Source organism: Ailuropoda melanoleuca, chromosome 1, assembly GCF_002007445.2.
Source record: "Ailuropoda melanoleuca isolate Jingjing chromosome 1, ASM200744v2, whole genome shotgun sequence".
In the NCBI taxonomy this organism is placed as follows: domain Eukaryota; kingdom Metazoa; phylum Chordata; class Mammalia; order Carnivora; family Ursidae; genus Ailuropoda; species Ailuropoda melanoleuca.
Window position 1 is genome coordinate 109,298,701 of NC_048218.1, and position 18,616 is coordinate 109,317,316.

The window sequence follows — 18,616 nt, forward strand, 5'->3', positions numbered from 1 at the left end:
AAGACACGGGGGGGGGGGGGGAACCCATTCCCAAGTTTTAAGCGAGTCATGGCTAAAATGCTTAGATCAGGAAAAAATGAGAGACCACAAAAGTTTTATGCAAAGGCTGCAGTGTGGGAATAACAGGGAACGTGGAAGTCGCTAAGAGACTAAATCCTGAGAGTTCTCGTCACAAGAAACAACTCTGCTATCATGTGAGGTGACAGGTGTTAACCAGACTTCCCGCAGACGCAGGGATCATATCGCCAGGCTGTGCACCTGCAACCAGGACGTCACTGTACCTGAGCTAAGAAGACCAAACAACACAGCAACCTGGACAAAAGATGCCAGGGAAGGAGAAGGCAGCTTCCGTCATGCCGGAGGGGAGGCCCGGCGGGCAGCGACACTGTCAGCACGTGTCATCAGAACGTGCTCCCACAGAACACGGTCCTTCTGGCGCGGTGTCGCCCACACCCAGGCTCGCGCGCACACCCCTGCATGCGGGGGAGTGCTGGCTCCGGAGCACACCAGCCCGGGGAGACCCTGAACAAGTCACTCCCCACCGCTGCCTCCAGCGTGCGCCACAGGTGCCTGAGAGGGCAGGGAGGAAGGGTGCCAGGGGGCCGAGCAAATTGACCACCCGCTGATCCGCCGCACGGCACCCACAGCCCCCTGGAGCGGCCATCCCGGAGCCGCCGGTCACTGCCTGAGCCCCACGGACGTCAGCCCCAGAGCAGCAATCTTGTCCGAGTCTTGGGGACCATCATGTGCCCAGTAAATGTCTCGTGTGGGAACAAGCAAAATCCAGGGCTACCCCTGGTGAAAGCAAGGACAGATCATCCCAGAGGTCAGGACAACCACATTTGAGAGAAGTGTGGCTCTGACCCCCAAGTACGATGGCGACGTGATGAAGAGCAGCAGGACCCCCGTGACACAGTGCTCGTGGCAGAGCAGAGTCAGGAGACACACTGCCGTCACCAGCATGTTTGCCTCCCAGGTGGAAAGGACAGGGGGAGAGGTCAGGTCACCTGGCTCTCCAGAGTCAAAGAGAAAATCACTAGTTTTGGGCTGGGTCTGACACAAGTCCTTTTGGAAAAAGCTCCAGAACTTCACGGACAAATTACAAGACAGACAGTAGATAAGCAAAGTCTGCAGCCAACACTTTTCATAATTCCTTCACCTAAGCACAAAGCAATCCCACCAAAAAATGAGCCCTAAATCAACACCTGCCCCATAAGACCCCAGAAGATGCCAGGCAAAGTACTCCCCCTGGGAAGATCAGCCTGCATGAGCCGGCCATGACCTACCAGCACCAGAGAGGACGTGGTCACCAGAGCCAGACCCCATGGGAATGACTCCCAGTCACCGGGTCTTGCCTTGGATCTTCGTCTACCTGACCAGGGGTCACTGACCCTGGTGAGATCTCCCCAGACAGGGTGGGAACGGGGTGAAGGGGCAAATGAGTGGACAGCGCCATGACAGCCAGCCACATCCACACAGAGCCATGAAGGCTGTGCGGCAGAATGGGCCACTTTCATCGGACGCTGGCAGGAGTCATACACCTGTACACACAGGGCGGGCCTGTTCAGGTAGAGCCTGGGCAGTCTGGGGTCAGCACCTCGAGATGGGAGTAGGGGTGGAGGGCTTGGAGGGACTCACTCACCACCCACCCTGGCTCACACATATCCAGACCAGAAGGAGCCGGAGCCACTTCACACGGCGGTTGTTTCCAGAAAATGTACATGCAACTCACGGACGAGTTCTGTTTTACACGGTCTGGGACCTTCTCTTGGAAAGAACCTAGCAGTGCTGCTCTTTGACAAGTGGGAAAGCAACTTGAGCTTCGGAGGCTGACACCCCAGCGCCAACCACGGCCTCATCCAGCCATCGCCACCCAGACACACTCCGAGAGCACTCAGCGTCCAGGCACGGCAAGAGTGGGACACGGTGGGCTCCCTGTCAACTTGGGAGGCTGAGCGACCCCTCGGCCTCACTTTCCTGCCTACGGAACATGGAAGGGGCCACTCGCTCTTCAGGCTCTTGTGAAGACTGACGCGAGGACGTGGTTTATGCAGCAAGTATCAGAGTTCTTTACATTGAGGAGATTATAATAACGTAATGTCCCGTTTCACAACCACATGGGGCTTTTCCCTTCAAAGTAAAGCCTACCTACTTACAACAAGTAAACAACATGTTTCTCCCACTAAAAGATCAAATTTCTACTCACGCTCACGGAGGTGGAGAGACCAACGCAAGCTGTGAGCGCCACTGCTCCCACGTGACGTGGCCCCTGCGCTGTGGAGGAGCCCCGAAGAGCACAGGACTGGGAGTCCACGTGCCACTGCAGAGCCCAGGGGTCCCTGGCAGGACACCACCTTCTCCATCTGTGAAACGGGCGTAACGACCACCCTGCCTGCTTTGTGGCAACTTTCAATGACCCACGGGACAACAGTGGAACTGCACCACTGGCCACCAGGTAAGCCTGAGCAGCGTGGCCAGGCTGGCAGGGCACGTCCGGAAGATAAGCCGGGCTGGCTCCGGCACAGTGCACCCCCGAGACCTGTGCCCGAATACAGAAGCCGAGCAGTGAAGCTGGAGGAGCCCCGTGGTTACCTGCCTGCCCTTCACCACGTGCTTGGGCACCGGCACCTTGAGCTCCAGGTCAGTGTAGTCCTGCGACCAGGTGTAGTTCTCACGCACGGCACCGTTGTAGCTGTCGGGGTTTCTCTGGAACTGCTCCTGCCTCCTGGGGAAGAGCAACAGGTGAGATGCACCCAGGCCCACCGCATGCCCGGACCCCCCACTGCATGCCCGGACCCCCCCGCCGCACACAAGTGGCCCTCACCACATGCCCGGAGCCCCATAGCACTCCCAGACCCCCACCGCATGCCGGGGCGTTGACTACATACCCACGCCCACCCATCTCTAGCTCCTGAGAAGCTGAGTCTCACATTTCCTGACCCTCCTACTCAGGCCTCCCAGGAAACCACGGGGACAAAGGGACAATGCAGAGAAGCCCCTGAGGGCAGCACCCACGGGTTGGGAACAGCGTACACCGCCACGCTCCACGGCACAGCCGGGCTTCCTGAAGCTCACTGACCAGGCCCGTTGCTCAACCAAAGGGCCACGGTAAGAAAGTTCCGGGCTCTTGCTTTCTCACCACCTGCTCGGCAGGGCCTATCTTCACAAGACAGCAGAACCACCTCAGCCCGCGGCTGCTCGGCCTCCACGCTAACCCACCACAGCCTCGGCTTTCTCCTGGTGAAGCGCGTACAGCGAGGGCAACACACCAAACCACAGGCTGCCTGGAAAACCCACCAGCCAGCCCCCTGTACCAGCAGAGCCCCCAGCACAGTTGCACACAGGCCTGGCCAAGCAGCGGACGGTACAAATCAACTGCAATAAAACGTGCTGTTAAACTGAACGGCACGAATAATAGCAAAAATAGCATCATAAAAATAAGTTTGGACTCACAAGCGCACTATGGTGGGTTTTAAACCTAAATGACAGACAGAAGCCCAGTCATGGAGGAGGACATCCCCATAACAGGGGCACCTCGGCCACCTTCTCCAGCCCTTCGGAAGCCCAGCGGACACACCCGTGGGGAGACACGGCGCCGTGCCGGTCTTATCTGTGCACGTGAATACAAGTAGAAAAGGCTTGGAGCTCATGCACCCCATCAGGCCCTCACCTCTGCCAGGTGGTGGTTCACGGGGATGTACTTCTGCTGGCTGAAGCTTCAGGATGAGAATGTGTTTAGCTCCTGTGGGTATGTTTCGTGCACCTTACACATGAGGCTGGGCATCCATCACGGCCCAATCCTCAGGGCTGGTAACTGGCTGTTGTTAGGGGCTGAAGTGCGACCCCAAAATTCTATGTTGTCCTAACTGCCGGGACCTCAGAATGTGCCTTACTTCAAAGTTAAAATGAGGTCATCGGGGACCCTGATCCAATCTGTGTCCTTTGCAAGGAGAGACCAGGACACGAAGATGTGCACAGAGGGACGACAGTGTGAACACAGCCATGTGGCTGTAGGCTACGGGGGTGAGGGCTGTCCCCCACCTCTGCAGAAACTGGAAGAGGCCAGGAGGACCCTCCCCAGAGTCTGGAAGGGAGCTCAGGAGGGAGCCCCAAAGAGCAGGCAGGAAAGGTCAAGGCCAGGCACGCTGGACACGGAGGCCATGACATATACATATACACATACACACACACACACACACACACATACACACATACGCACAGGCTGCCCAGCACCGGGAGCAAAGCGTCTGGTGTACAGCTCCGAATGTGGCCCAGGCCGTTCCCTAAACAGGAAAACACACGTGTGTCCCTACCCACAGATACGCCTAAGTCTCTGTGGGGTCTCTGGGTGGCAGAACAATGAGCAGTTTGCCTTTCTTCTCCATACCTTTACGCATCACCCAAGTTCCTCAAAACAAAGACATGATCAAGGGAAAAACAGCTCTTTTTAAGACAGAGCAGCCCCACAACTGGGCAGCTCTCCCGTGACCACACCAGCCTGCTCGCATCTCCACACTTCAAAAGGGGTCCGGGGACACAGCACCCGCATCCCCGACCCGCTCTAGCACCCGCTGCAGCTTGAGAACTCACGTCAGATGGACGCACTCAAATGTGCAGAGAACAGCTCCGGCAAACCCGACCCGGATGGAGCCGGAAGACTTGTCCTCACTGCGCGGTCCTCCCACACGGCCTTCTGAATTGTGTGTAGTAGCTATCTAAAATCATCAACATTACGGAAACACGTACATAAGAGCCACACAAAATAAAGGCCAACATGGCCTCGCACTTGGCAGAAATCCGGAAAAAACCTCGGGACCTCTCACAGTGGAGGGGTCGCTACGTCCCACACCCAGCGCGGAGCCCTCATCGGCTGGGGTCCACACGACCCCTCAACGCCACCAGAGACGCCACAGGGCCACGCCTGCTCAAGGGGCCACCTGCACCCATGGGGCCGTGCTGAAGGAGCTGTCCCAGAACTGGGCGCTCACAGAGGGGCTCTGGCCGCGCAGCACCCCAGGGCGGGCAGCTAGGCAGGCACCGGGCCAGCTCACCCCGAGCGGACCTGCACCTCCTCCCCACAGAGCCAGGCACACTGTGGGGTGCTTTTTATAACACTTGGAATCCACATTCTCTTTAAATAAAGTTATTTCCAGCCAACAATGTGTAAAAATAAGCCTCCTGTCATGTGCAGGTGCTCTGGGCCCCCCTCGCCTTGTCATCCCCCATGGGCCTGTAGCCACACCCCTGCAGCTGCCAGCGAGTACACTGGGGGTGGGGGGAGGGGAGGGGAGGAGCGTGAGTCAGCAGCCAGGGTGCAGACAACAGGCAGGCCTCCCTGCAGCACCCACGTCCGAGGAGCCCATCAGCCCCGTGACAGGGCTCTGCGCATTAAAGAAGTCAGGCCAGGCTCCCGTGTCTCGCGCTGCAGGCGGCCACTGCCAGTGCCACCTGCACAGGTGGGAGCTCTGCTCAGCCCCTGCCCCCCTCCACGCCCCTGTGCGTGGCAGTAACCCAAGGGCCTCCTTCCTCCCCAAGTTCAGAACAGCAGTGGCCAGGATGAGAAGTGGTGCTTTACTTAAAGGGGCCCCAGACCCAACATAAAAGCATTTGTGCAGGAGGCTCGACTGCACATGGGAAATGGGGACCGGTGTATAACTGGGGGCACAGGGGCCGCCCTCAGGCCCCTCCCCAGGTTCTGGGAGTGCGTGCGGGTGGCTCCCCCGAGTGCACCCAGTGGAAGGGACCAGGGCCTGAGCGTGTGCACGTGCACACACGTGTGGGCAGGGTGGGGAGCGTGTACATGCTACACGCTATTTAACAAGCAGTTAAATCTTTTCCTTCCCTGGGTATCTCCATCTCTCCCACCGACCTCCTGCTCACTGGTACCACCACATCTAGCCCCCAACAGGAGCCACAGCAGATGTGAACACAGAGATTCTTCTCCGGGTTTCTGCATTTCGCAAGCTGGAAGAGGTGAGCCCACCCCTGGAGGCGAATGCCCTGCTTCAGGAGCCTCATACCGACCATGCCCTCCTGGAAGCGGGTCCACAGGCCCCGTCTCGGCACCGAGACATGACTGCCACGCTCACCGTGCAGCTTGGAAAGGAAGGGTTGGACTGCACAGCACGTGCACAGTGACCCACCCAGGGAGCTCTGCACCAGGCAGGCCCACCGGGCTGACAGCCTCCCCTCCCAGCAGCATCTGCGGCCCTCCTGCTTCCCCTGCACCTACAGGTTCCTTTCCAGCGGCCACCTCTTCCCAGCTCCTGGAGCAGCAGAAGCCCACAGTATCAGGTGCCCTGCTCCAGGCTCAGCTCCCTTCACAGCAGCTCCATGCAGTCCAGGCGCCTCCCTGATATCCACTGTCCCCTCCTGCCCGCGGTCACTGTCACCCTCATACTCGGTAGCCATCCTCTTCAGTACATTCCCATCTGGAAAGACAGTCTGGCTCAGGACACAGGCTTGTCAGTCCACTTTCGTGAGGAAGGGAGACTTCCTGGCCCTCTGGGGCACTTGGAGAGACAAGCTGCATATTCTAAGAAATCTGTACTTTACCCTTCCCCTTCTTTAAAATCTAGCTTCAATAATCTTCTCTCCACTTAGCATAACCAATCCAGCATCTACCACCAGTCAGTCTTCCCAGACAAGAACAGCCCACGTCACACAGGGACCAGAGCCTGAGCAAGGACACCATTCAAGATGAGGCGGTCCCAAGAAAAGGACACACAAGCCCCCAAGGGGCTCCTGCTGGCCAAAGATGAGACAATTTGAACATCAAAAAAGAACAATGTCAGGGCATCTGGGAGGCTCAATCAGTTGGGCATCCAACTCTTGATTTCAGCTCAGGTCATGATCTCATGGTTGTGAGATCGAGCCCCACATCGGGCTCCATGCTGGATGTGAAGCATGCTTAGGGTTCTCTTCCCCCCCCCCCCGCAAAAAAAACATCATCCACAAAACACTGAAACATGGGATGTATTCAAAGGTCTGTAAGCTCATGAAATAAAAGCCCATCAGTCCCCTTGATGACCAGAGTACAACCCCACCTGAAAATTAATGTAACGGTTCTGCATGCACCAGAATCTCAGAAAGCCAGTCCCTCTATCAGGACTGCAGACATAACTGAAGAGTGCAGACCAGCAGGAGAAAATCACCACTTTGTCCCCTGCCCTGGAAACCTGCTCCTGGGCAGCAGTGCTCGGAGGCTGCTGGCTGAAGGGATGGCAGTGGGGGTAGGGTCTGCCCACAGAAGGGTCCAGAACACCAATGTCAACAATGCCAGACACCAGGCGCTTCCCGCGATGTCTCCACCTTTGTGACAGTCCCCAACACGGGGTTTAAAACCCACTGCATCCGCCAGGGTACGGGGGCAGGAGCAGAGAACACGGTCACCAAAACGATGAACACACTGGCAGCCCAGTCCAGTACGTGAGAAAGTCTAACAGACCAAGTTCCAAGTTTCTTTACAAATAAACAGCAAGAGATTAAAGAGGAAAGGGGAAGTACTCTAAATCAGGAGGGTTAGAAGACTAGCAACCAAACGCCACGTTGGGGCCTGCAGGAACACTAGTCTGAAAACACCAACTGTGAGTAGGCACTTTGGGACGAGCGGGAAGAAGTGGACACAGCCCGGGGATTAGGTGATGTAAGAAATTCATGACAATTACATTAAGCTTCGGTCCTACTTTTACTCAAGTACGGGTGAAATTTCATGATTTCCGGATTTGTCCCGTCAAAACCAAAACAAAGTCTGGGGTAGGGAAAGACGGAACAGGGATCGAGAATGCCAGGTGAGGAAGCAGAGGGCAGCTTCGTGGGCACTGATGGTGTGGTTCTCTCCTTGCGTGGAATTGTGAAAATCTGGGGGGTCTGTCCCGCCTGCGCACCCGGCGGGGGACCGCCGGCCCAGGCTGTGAGGGGAAGCATCCCACCGAGAGACATCGCCCGCAGATTTCCAAGGCCACCCCACGACCCAGCCCCTGCAGTGTGCCCACGTAGGGTCCTGCTGACACCTGGGGTCCCTGCCCACCGAGTGCACAGGACAGAATGTCTCAGTGTGACTCACACTCATGTTCCCATGTGTGTCCACGCTTACTGGCCACATCTGCTCACTTCTGTGATGCTCCTGCCACGGCTTCTGTTGGTGCTTTCCCTGGTTTGCACGGCTCTGTAATCGTGGGAGAACTCTGTCGGCTTCACAGTTCAACACCTTCTCCTGGTGTGTAAGTGGTCCTCATACTTTCCTCACGATGTCTGTTTAACACAAGCCCCATCTCTGGAATCGAACAGCTCCTGGGGCCCTCCCTCGCCAGGGGCCCTCCATGGCCTACCAGGGCCCCCTCCTGGGCTTTGATAACTATGCCCCACAGTTATCAGCCTGTGTCCAACCTTGCTCTCATGTGTTCCTGCTTTGGTCCTGACCAGTCGTACCAGGAGCCCGTGTGAAGAGAAAGAGCATGAGGCTGGGGTGCCCAGAAGGACTGGAGGGGACAGGACTGGCCCAGCACCTCCGGGGACTTCCAGGGCACCCACGCCTGCGGCCAGGAGACTCTGCCCACCACTGTCAGGACTTAATACAAAATTCTTGTAACAAGTATATTTTGATAAGCTTTTAACATTTTAATTTTGTAGCACAATTAAAAATACCAGATGATTCTTTACCTAAAAGAAATGAGGCAAGGTACGTGAAGTCCCTCCTAATACACCCATGAATGATTTGACAGGTTTTAACGCAAATTACGGGACTACCTGTGACAATCTGGACAGATGGTCAGCAACATGAACAGCATCAGTATTTACCGCATGCTGTTCTCATTCACTGAAAGGGGAAGCTTGTTATAGGGAGACTTTTTCTTAAATCACGTTAATTACTTGAACAAAGGAAAGAGCATTCCAAGTATTTTACAAGCATGGGACTGTAAAATAGACATCTTCCAACAAAAATGAGATAACCGACGCCACAAACGTGCAAGTGAAGAACACTGAACTCTTACTCCTCAGTTTTCTTCCCCTTGTCATCCAAGGTCAAACGAGTCACCACCAGCTTTACTACTGCAATTCTCAACAGACTGCCCAACGGAAAAACAACGACACTCGAGAAAACACCACTGGGACTCCCGCACCCACCTGCCAGACAGACGTGGCCCGCAACACAGCCCCAGGGCCAAATGTGCACACCACACGCAGAGAAGCCACGGTGGCAGGAGGCCTGGTCAGGGTGACACAGAAACCAGAGAGCCCCAGTATGAGTCCCGGCGAGGCCCCAAACCCGCCAGGATGCTGGCAGAGTGCCTCAGCTCCGTCCCCAGCCTCTCCCCGCCTTCCGGATAGCAGCGTCCCCAGAGCCGTCCACTCTCCCATGGATGTACACTCACCCCAGTTGATAGCCAGTCCTCAAACTGCTCCTCAGACTGGGAGCCCCGCAGTGCCCACCCCTCCCACCCAGCCCCAGGCAGGACCCCAGCCCACACTCTCACGCTGGAAGACCTCTGAGAGGCTGACCCCAAGGCAAGCCACCGTCAGCTGTGTCAGGCCAGCAGGGCACACGGTGGTTTCTGGAGCTGCCGTGTGCAAACACACGGGATGCACACGCACGCACACGGAAGGCACAGCATGGGCTCCCACCCAAGAGCCGGCTTCAGGTGGGCCAAGGTTTGAGAACCAGAAAGTACCACGTTGGAAGAGCCAGAGCAGGTGTCACTTTAAGGAAAGGTAAAGCAGAAAAAGCTGGGAAAAAGGACTCTTGAGAGGCTGGGAAAGCGTGGCTCTGTCCTGGCGACAGAAGCACCCGGTGACACTCGTCATGGCACACTGGGGGCACGCGGGTGCCCAGCCCAAGAGGAAAGGCACAGGCTGCCCTGCACTAGCGAGGGCTACCATGTGGGGAAGGGAGGCCCGAGCAGGAAGAGTGTGAGCACAGCGGGGCGGGAGGGAAGATGTGAGAACCAGGGGACGAGGCCAGGGCACAGGGTTTTCGGGGTCGTGGCAAGGCTGCCACCAACAGGTCTGAGACACACCAGAGAGACAGACCTTGGCACAGAAGCCCGGCACCTCGTGTCATTCCACTGTGCTACGGTCCATCTCGCTACCCACGTGCTGCGACTCTCCGCGGTTTAGGTCTGCGGCAGCCCTGCATCCAGCTAGCTGTCCCGCACACCTGACACCAAGCACACCTGCCCAACGTGTAGGAGGGTCAGTCCTCCTTGCTGTGTGTGCGCTACAACTCTGAGTGCGTGTCCCCGTCGCACAACACACGTTCCCCCCATCTCTCCCACCCAGCGCTCACCATACCCCAGCCCACGCGCGCTCACCAGCTGTGTCCAAACAGTTTTCGGGCCCTGGGGCCAGCACCCCCACCTGCGCAGGGTCAGCAGCTGAATCCTCCGAAGATGGATGCATTCTACCAACAGCCCTGAGGAGGGTTCTGAACAGACAGGGGACCTCAGCACAGGCCCGGGGGTCCAGGGAGCCGAGCACTTGGCATGAAGAGGGCGTCCACGCCGATCCAACCCCCTGCCCCTCAGGAAGCCTCCGTGCTCTTCAAGCAGCATGTCACCCGGTCCCCTCATCTCCACAAACACCGGAACCTGGAATGACCGAATGGTTCTCCTTCTGCACCCCTGGGGACACAGCTCCTTCACCTCTGGAAGCAGGTGAGGGGCACACACACACACACACACACACCTGTCATCGCCGTTCTGTAAAGCACAGGAGAAACTACAAGGTTTCTATTAAACGAACGTTTTCTCCAGGATCAGCGCAAGCACAAGTTAACCACCACTGTATTTAGTGGTAGAGGAACCGCCTTCATACACAATCCCACAAAGATGAAAAAGAGCCCATTATCCTGAAAGAAGTTATACCGTTTTTAAATTTGCCTGGATTTGATCTCGTCCTGCAAACAAAACACGTGTTCTCGACACATAAACATTAGAAACAAATATAGAAACAAGACCCACTCGAGAGTAGAAAAAAGGCTGGATTTAAAATTAAAAAGAGGGGCGCCTGGGTGGCACAGCGGTTAAGCGTCTGCCTTCGGCTCAGGATGATCCCGGCATTGTGGGATCGAGCCCCACATCAGGCTCTTCTGCTATGAGCCTGCTTCTTCCTCTCCCACTCCCCCTGCTTGTGTTCCCTCTCTCGCTGGCTGTCTCTATCTCTGTCAAAGAAATAAATTAAAAAAATCTTTAAAAAATAAAAAATAAAATTAAAAAGAAATTAAGTCAGGAATTCTTAGTTCAAATTCCGCTACCACGAAGTTAAAACAAAGTTAAGTTTTAAAAACTCTTTTCTAAATTGAAAAACAGACTAAAAAGCAACCTATTTATATCACAGAACCCCCAAAGGCGCTGAATTGGGACACAAGCCCCGTCAAGAAGAGAAAGGTGGGCTAAGTATGGGGAAGGGTGAGGAACATGTCCAGGAAGAGGGAGGCCCATCCCCACTCCACAACACCGAGGGCACTGGAGACAGAGACGCATCTGCGCGCGTCCACCCTCTCACAGCAAGACGACACTGAGCCCTGAAATGAGAACAGTGTATTATTTAAAGAACACCGGCAACAATCCCTCTCAGAAAACAAAGAGCTTGTGGAAATGAGCAATGACAGCAAAGAAAAAGCCAACTCAACACGAGGACCAGCAGATACAGCTGTGGAAAGGTGCACGAATCTCCCAGGAAAAAAAACAAAAACAGAAAGAGAGAATGCAGAAGGAAGAAGCTGAGATGCTGGAACCAGGAGCTGCAGAATAAAGAAAACAGAGGAGAGGCAAGAACCAGAAAGAACGTAAGGAACGTAAAGAGATGCAGGACGGGAGTGTGATCTGCAGCCGCACCTATGCATTCTGGGGACCCCGGGAAGGGAACGCAGCCTGCCCACAGCAAGAGTCAACTCCTGAGAGGTCACCACCACCGTGATGTGCCACAGATCCAAACTGTCCACCGGGCACAGGCATCCTGCGCAGTTCCCGGGCTTTCCTCTGTTCACCACTGGAGTCCCACTCGGTTGTGGGCAAACTGCTTGCTCTTGAAACGGAAAGCCCCTTATCCCAAGATGCCCCGAGTCCCGGGAAATCAGGGAGGCTGTGAGGTCCCAACAACTCCTGTCAGTGTCACTTCCTCTGGAAGGCACTAGAGGACGTTCCCAACAGGAACAGGAGAAGGGCAAGGGCCCTAGATCCCATCGCGCTTAATGGTGAATCTGAGCCCTGTCCCCATGACTGGGGACCAGACAAGGCGCTGGCTCTCTGTGCTTCTACTCAGTGTTGTGCTGGAGGCACCGGGCAGGGCAACTAGGCTAGAAAATAAACAAGTAAAAGGCACTCAGATTGGAAGGAAGAAGTAAGACTCTTATTTGCAGACAGTATGACCTTGTATAAATACATAAAATCCTAAAGAATCTACTAAACAATTAATTAGAGTTAAATGAGTTAAGCAAATTTGCAGCTTACAAAAACCAATATGCAAAAATCAACTGTATTTCTATATAGTAGCAATGAACGATCTGAGAAAGACATTAAGAGAACGATTTCATTTACACCAGCATCAGAGAGGCAGGTGCCTCGTGGCTCAGTCCATGCAGTGTGTGATCTTGATCTCAAGGCCCTGAGTTTGAGCCCCATGGTGGGTGTACAGATTACTTAAATAAGTAAAACTTAAAAAAAAAAAAATACTGATGGGGCGCCTGGGTGGCTCAGCGGTTAAGCATCTGCCTTCGGCTCAGGGCGTGATCCCGGCGTTATGGGATCGAGCCCCCATCAGGCTCCTCCGCTATGAGCCTGCTTCTTCCTCTCCCACTACCCCTGCTTGTGTTCCCTGTCTCGCTGGCTGTCTCTATCGAACAAATAAATAAAATTCTTAAAAAAAAAAAAAAGAAAGAAAAGGGAACCCCCAGAATGGGAGAAAATACTGGCAAATCATTTATCTGATAAAGGTCTCACATCCAGAATACATAAAGAACTCTTCTATCTAACAATAAAATGACAACCCAATTAAAAAATGAGTGACAGTTCTGAACAGGTATTTCTCCAAAGAAGATGTACAAACGGTCAACAAGCACATGAAAAAAATATGCAACATTTTTAGTCACTGGGAAATGCCAATCTAAACCATTAGGATGGTTACAACCAAAAAGACAGACAACAACAAGCGTTGGCAAGGCTGTAGAGAAACTGGAACACCCACGAGGCACTGGCGTGCAAGGGGGCAGCTGCTCTGGAAAAGTCTGGTGGCTCCTCAAAAGGCTAAATGCAGAGCTACCGTAGGACTCCACAATCCACTCCTAGCTGTGTGCCCCAAACACAGACACGTGTACACAAAGACTCGCAGCACCATTCCTCACACGACGGCCCAAATGTCCATCAACCAATGACTTAATGAGCAGGGTGGTGCATCCACACAATGATGTCTGACTCAGCAAGGAACAAGGTCCTGATACTTCCTACAAATACGGATGAACATGGAAAACGCTATGTTGAGTGAAAGAAGCCAGACACCCAGGCCACAGATGGCGTGATTCCAAGTATACAAAATGTCACAACTGGAAAACTATTGACACACAAAGTAGACCGGTGGCTCCCTAGGGCCGGAAAGTTAGGGGGGAAATGGAGAAGGAAGCTCTTTTGGGATAATAATGATGTGCAGGAATGAGACAGCGGTGATGGCTGTGCAGCCTTGTAACTATTAGAAACACTTAACTGTACCTGCTAAAGGGGACTTTCACAGTGCCTGGATTATGTGCCAATTTTTAAAAGTTGTCTGTGTGCGCGCACACGAGCCTGAAAAAGGTATGTGAGGAGATTCTCCATGCTGCAGAACATCAGCTACAGAATTAGGGAAATAATTTATTTTTACACATTATGTATTCGTAACTCACCTGTTAAAGTGGCCGAGTATTTTCTAATGTTAAAATGCTCTAACAAAGAGCAAATGTAAGTTTTTAACTGGAAATTCAACAAGATACTAATAGTGATGAAACCTGAATAATTTTCTGTTTCTCAAATTTTCTAGACCTTGCTTTTATTACTTTTATAATTAACGGCTTGCCTGTCACAAGCTGTAACACACAGTGGGAGAGATGCCATTCCTAAATGCAGCACACACAATAAATACCTGGTTACCAACTGATCTCAGGACACAGGAAATCTGTATCTAATTCTCCAGGGTCACTTCCCATACCCAAATACAACAGGAGAAGAAAAGGAAGCCACAAACAATGTAATGATATACCAGTGTTCAACAGCACAGTTAATGAGAGAAAATCAGTAATATTCCTCAAGTTAATATGCAGCTTCACCGTGCCATCAACTAAAGACCCCAAGGGTAAAAAAGAGAAGTTAACCATGTCAAGTGGACGTTCATTTTAAAGGAATCAAACATTATTAAAAGAACACTCTTGACCCCTTTCATAGACAAGAGAACAGTACATCCATTCTATGGCGTGAAGGGAGACAGAACTTTCTAAAATCTACCAAAGGAAATCACCGAAGACAAGACACATGATAAAATCCCCACATAATTCAGGGGATCAACTGGAACAAGGAAAGCAGTACACAAGAAGGCACGTAAATTTCATTTATAAGCCCGAGAGAAGGGCAGTGGCCAGAATCCTGGCGCTGGAGCAACAGACAGAAGCAAACACCACGGGCAAATCACGATGTCGAAAACCTCATCTCTCTTCTCACTATAGCGGCACAAACGAAGCGTCAGGTAGCGTCATGCAGGTCTCAGTACCATCGAAAGCCTGCTCGTCGTCCCCGGTGGCCACTCTCCCGGGACAGGTGGGCAGGAAGTCCCCGCCCCCACCAGCTATCTGCGGAGCACACCACCCTCAACCACAAGCCCTTTCCAACAAGCAGCGGAATGCGTAGTATCGCCACCACCAAAGCTAGAGTAACCAAGAAAATAAACCACAAGAGAAAAAAAACAGCTTTCAGCCCTGATGCCTGGTGACACTTGTCCTCTCCCAGAAGGACATTAGAGAACCAGCCACCTCAAATGAGTAGAGGAAAGTAGGAGTGCGGCATGAAAATAAAGGACAGAAGGACCCGATGCTTCAACTTGTAGGGAAAAGAAAGATCTAGAGTTTAAGTGTAAGGGTGCAGAGGAAACTCCGATTTACACTGCATTTACGCATAGCACAATACACTGCCCCACGACCCAACCGTGGCCACCAGCCCTCCCACAAGCCCTGCAGGGAGGGGTTTCAGCTTTCCTCTATTGGAAGAACGCTGTCTCTTCAAAGCTGCTTGAGCTGTGCCTTAACTCTTTCCCACCACCACACCCTCTAGGTGCCCACTGCCGATGCTCCTTCCAGACTCCAGCCTCCCAGCGAAGGCCCTCCTGCCTGCCGGCCCCCACATGGTTCCCTGGGGCCTGCCCAACATGCCTTCTGCAGGAAGGAAGCATGTCGGGTGTCCTGGGGGCTGGTGCAGCTGTCCGTGTTCTCACAGGGCGAGCCCCTCAAGCATCTCCCGCTGGCCCCCTAGTGCCTAGGGACAGAGAGAAGCCTGGGAGCCGAGCCCAGACAGATGGGACGTGGCAGCTCCTGGGGGCCATGAGGAAGCTGCCCACACCTGGGACAAACAGGTGATGATGGGGCTTCTACAGCAAACAGCCCAGTGCTCAGACCCGTCCACTGAGCAGGTGGTCTCCCAGGGAGATGCCACAGCAACGTGGACCACGAACACGGACAGTAGGGGTACAAAGGGAGAGCTCTCTCGTGGCCGAGCCAGGAGTCTCCAAAGATACGTGTGCGTCCTCGGCATGCCCACTACAAGATTACCCGCAAATTAACACACACACTGCCCCTGCACCATCATCCTGGAACAATCATGTCTCCAGGAAAATTCCTAAGAAAAATTCATCCAGGTATGACCTTAACCCCGAAGCAGATCATTCCATCCTTGCAGAGACGAAAGTCCCAGCTGAGGGGCGCCTCTCAAAGGCAGGGGTGCTGCCCAGTGCAGGAGGCCTGGAGGGAGCAAGCGGTTCGGGGCCCCAGACACCGTCCTCTGCCCCTCACCTTCCACACACCCTACCAGGCACCAGCAGGTGGGAGCCTGCGTACAGTGCATCTGAGCCTGGATCCAAGGTCTAGAGTAGACAGAAACTCTAACATTTTTTGCCTGGTCTCCTTACAGTGTGAATTTCCCAGGCGCACAACTATGTATAAAGGTGTTTGATTCTGAGCTCTACGGAAAGTTCACCACCTTTCTGAAAAGTCGCAGCACGTGCAGCGTTGCTTAGGTGACCACGCGGGGAGTCCCCACCTCTAGGTAGTTAAAAGGCAGTACCGTAAAATATTTCTCATATAAAGGGGGCGCTGGTCTGGCAGGGTTAAGAAGAGAGCTTATGTGGAAACCTAGTTTTCACATTTTAAATAAATGGACACTAAGCCGCTCTCCAGGAGAGCCACCTGTGGAGATGAACGTAAGGGTCTGAAGAGCGAAACAAGACATAAGGAAGGACACTGCCACCTGCCAGCCAGCCCGGGCACGCAAGAGCAGCACCCAGCACCGGAGACCGCAGAGGCTCAGTGAAGGCCAAGTCCCATTTGCACGGCTTCACGGAGCTCCAGGCTGAAGACCCTCAGATCAGCGAGCACAAATTTCCCCTGTACCCGGCAGAGAAGTGTGCTGGTCCACAAGCACACGGATCTGCCCACTGCCCCAGCTCTGACCCAGACAGAGGTGCATGGGAGCCGGGCCTCTCCCCAGGGAGGTCCCATAGCGAGCTGACAGCTCTTGCCCTGACACCTACAACAACTCGAGTCCTCTTCCTAAACACAGCCACTGTGTTTTGTGACAAATGCCACTGGGTCCACGGCAACAGTGGACTCATGCCTCACACGCACAGACACATCAAATGGATCAGAGGCGGAAATATAATAACAATGACACCACACAAGGTCATTTCCACAGAATTATAAAATAAAGCATACAAATGGGAAAACAGGCAAAACCCTTCATGACCTCATTGTAGGGAAATCTTTCTAACTCAAAATCCAGATGCAAAAGAAAATAAATAAATAAAAGACTGATACGTTTTATAACAGATTTTAAATATTAAAAAAACACCTTTGGTTGGAAGAAAAAAATGATCATAAGCAATGTCAAAGACAAATAAAAAAGACAAATTGGAAAAATACACTACAGATAAAGATCTAATTTCCCCAGTTTGTACAGAAAGCTCTAAAAGACTGAAGGACAAAATAAAGTCCCACAGAAAATGCGCAGAGGACATAAAGAGAGCATTCTCAGAAAAAGAGACACAGCACGAAAATACGATGTCACACACAATACAAGCAGCGAGCGCTGAACTGTCAGCGTGCCCCTCTTTTGGGCAAGCACGACTTCTAAAGCCTAGCGCACGACCCCCGGCCCAGCTGTGGGGACAGGCTGTCACACGTCGTGAGGAGCCATCCACCTGAGTTGGGGTGGCCTACCTAACACAACAGGGAACGGGGTAGATGGGGGAGGCCCTGGGGAAGCTTCCAGTTCTCTCTTATTTGGGAATATCTCGTTCTGGGTGGTGACTTACGGCAACGTGCAGTTTGTAGAAATACATCAGGCCGTACTTGAAGCTACACCCACAGCAGAAGTGGGTGGCCCATCATCTTGGCTAAGGGGGCCCGTCTTCCTGCACTCCCTTCCCGCGCAGTTCTGAGTCAGTCAGAAGACGCCCGAGGACAACGTGAGAGGCTCGACAGGGCCACAGCCTCGGCCATCAGGTGCAAGACAGACACGGGCTCAAGCCCATCACTCACAGGCCACGCAGGGCCCGGAGAAAAGGCAGAGCACAACCCCCACACACAAGGCGGGGTCTGCCGGGCTCATGCACGTGTCCTCGTGTGTGCACACATATGCACGGGGCGGCCTGTTTACACGCTCAGGCAAATGAGTAGGGCCAAAGACTCCGAGCCCAGCTCTGTGCGCACGGCCCTTTCTCCCGCACATGCGCGTGCACCCACAGGCGCATGCGCCCACGCCCACACACACACACAAACGCACGCATGCACATCCGGACCAGGCTGCACAGAGCCCAGAGCACCGCTGGGAGATGGATGCCAGGGCTCTGCTCCCACAGCAAGTGGCCAGCGCGGGTCCCCACGCCGCCCCCAAGGGCAGGAAAGCACAGCCATGGAAAGGGGGTGACCTTCACTGGCGCTCCTGGGAATCTGGAACACACAGCCGCAGCTCACCAAACCCCGGGGAAAACCAGCTTCTTGGAGAGGCGGAGGCCACAGGACCCACGGCGGGCATGGTCACATCCACGAGGGGACGCTGGGGAGGGACACAGACTCAAATGCATCAGCCGCTGGGTGAACAAGCGCAAGCCGTGCTCACTGAAATGGAAACAAGACGGCTCAGAAAGTGAACTCCAGAAGAGCCATGACCCCTGGGGGTGCCCACAGCCAGGGGCAGGTCTGTGGCTCCACATGTGTCTTCATCACTGGCGCGGAGAATAATTAATGAAAAATCGCAACGAAATTCACTTTCTAGATGCAATCAGGAGAATTTAGGACTTCTATCTTTTAGGCTCCTTCCGAAAGCAGTCCCTCAAAATGACAGCAGGCCTACTGGGAAAGAAAAGGCCCCACGGTCTAATTCACGCGGTG

The 18,616-nt window shown here is 53.8% G+C and overlaps 1 protein-coding gene across 1 annotated transcript in view; it reads right to left on the bottom strand.

Annotated features, from left to right (window-relative positions):
• Positions 1 to 18,616, bottom strand: part of NUDCD3 (NudC domain containing 3) — a 58,277-nt gene that overhangs the window by 20,195 nt on the left and 19,466 nt on the right. The window contains exon 3 of the mRNA XM_034664956.1: positions 2,593 to 2,725. Coding sequence (XP_034520847.1) covers positions 2,593 to 2,725 — 133 coding nt within the window. The remainder of the gene's footprint in view (positions 1 to 2,592; positions 2,726 to 18,616) is intronic.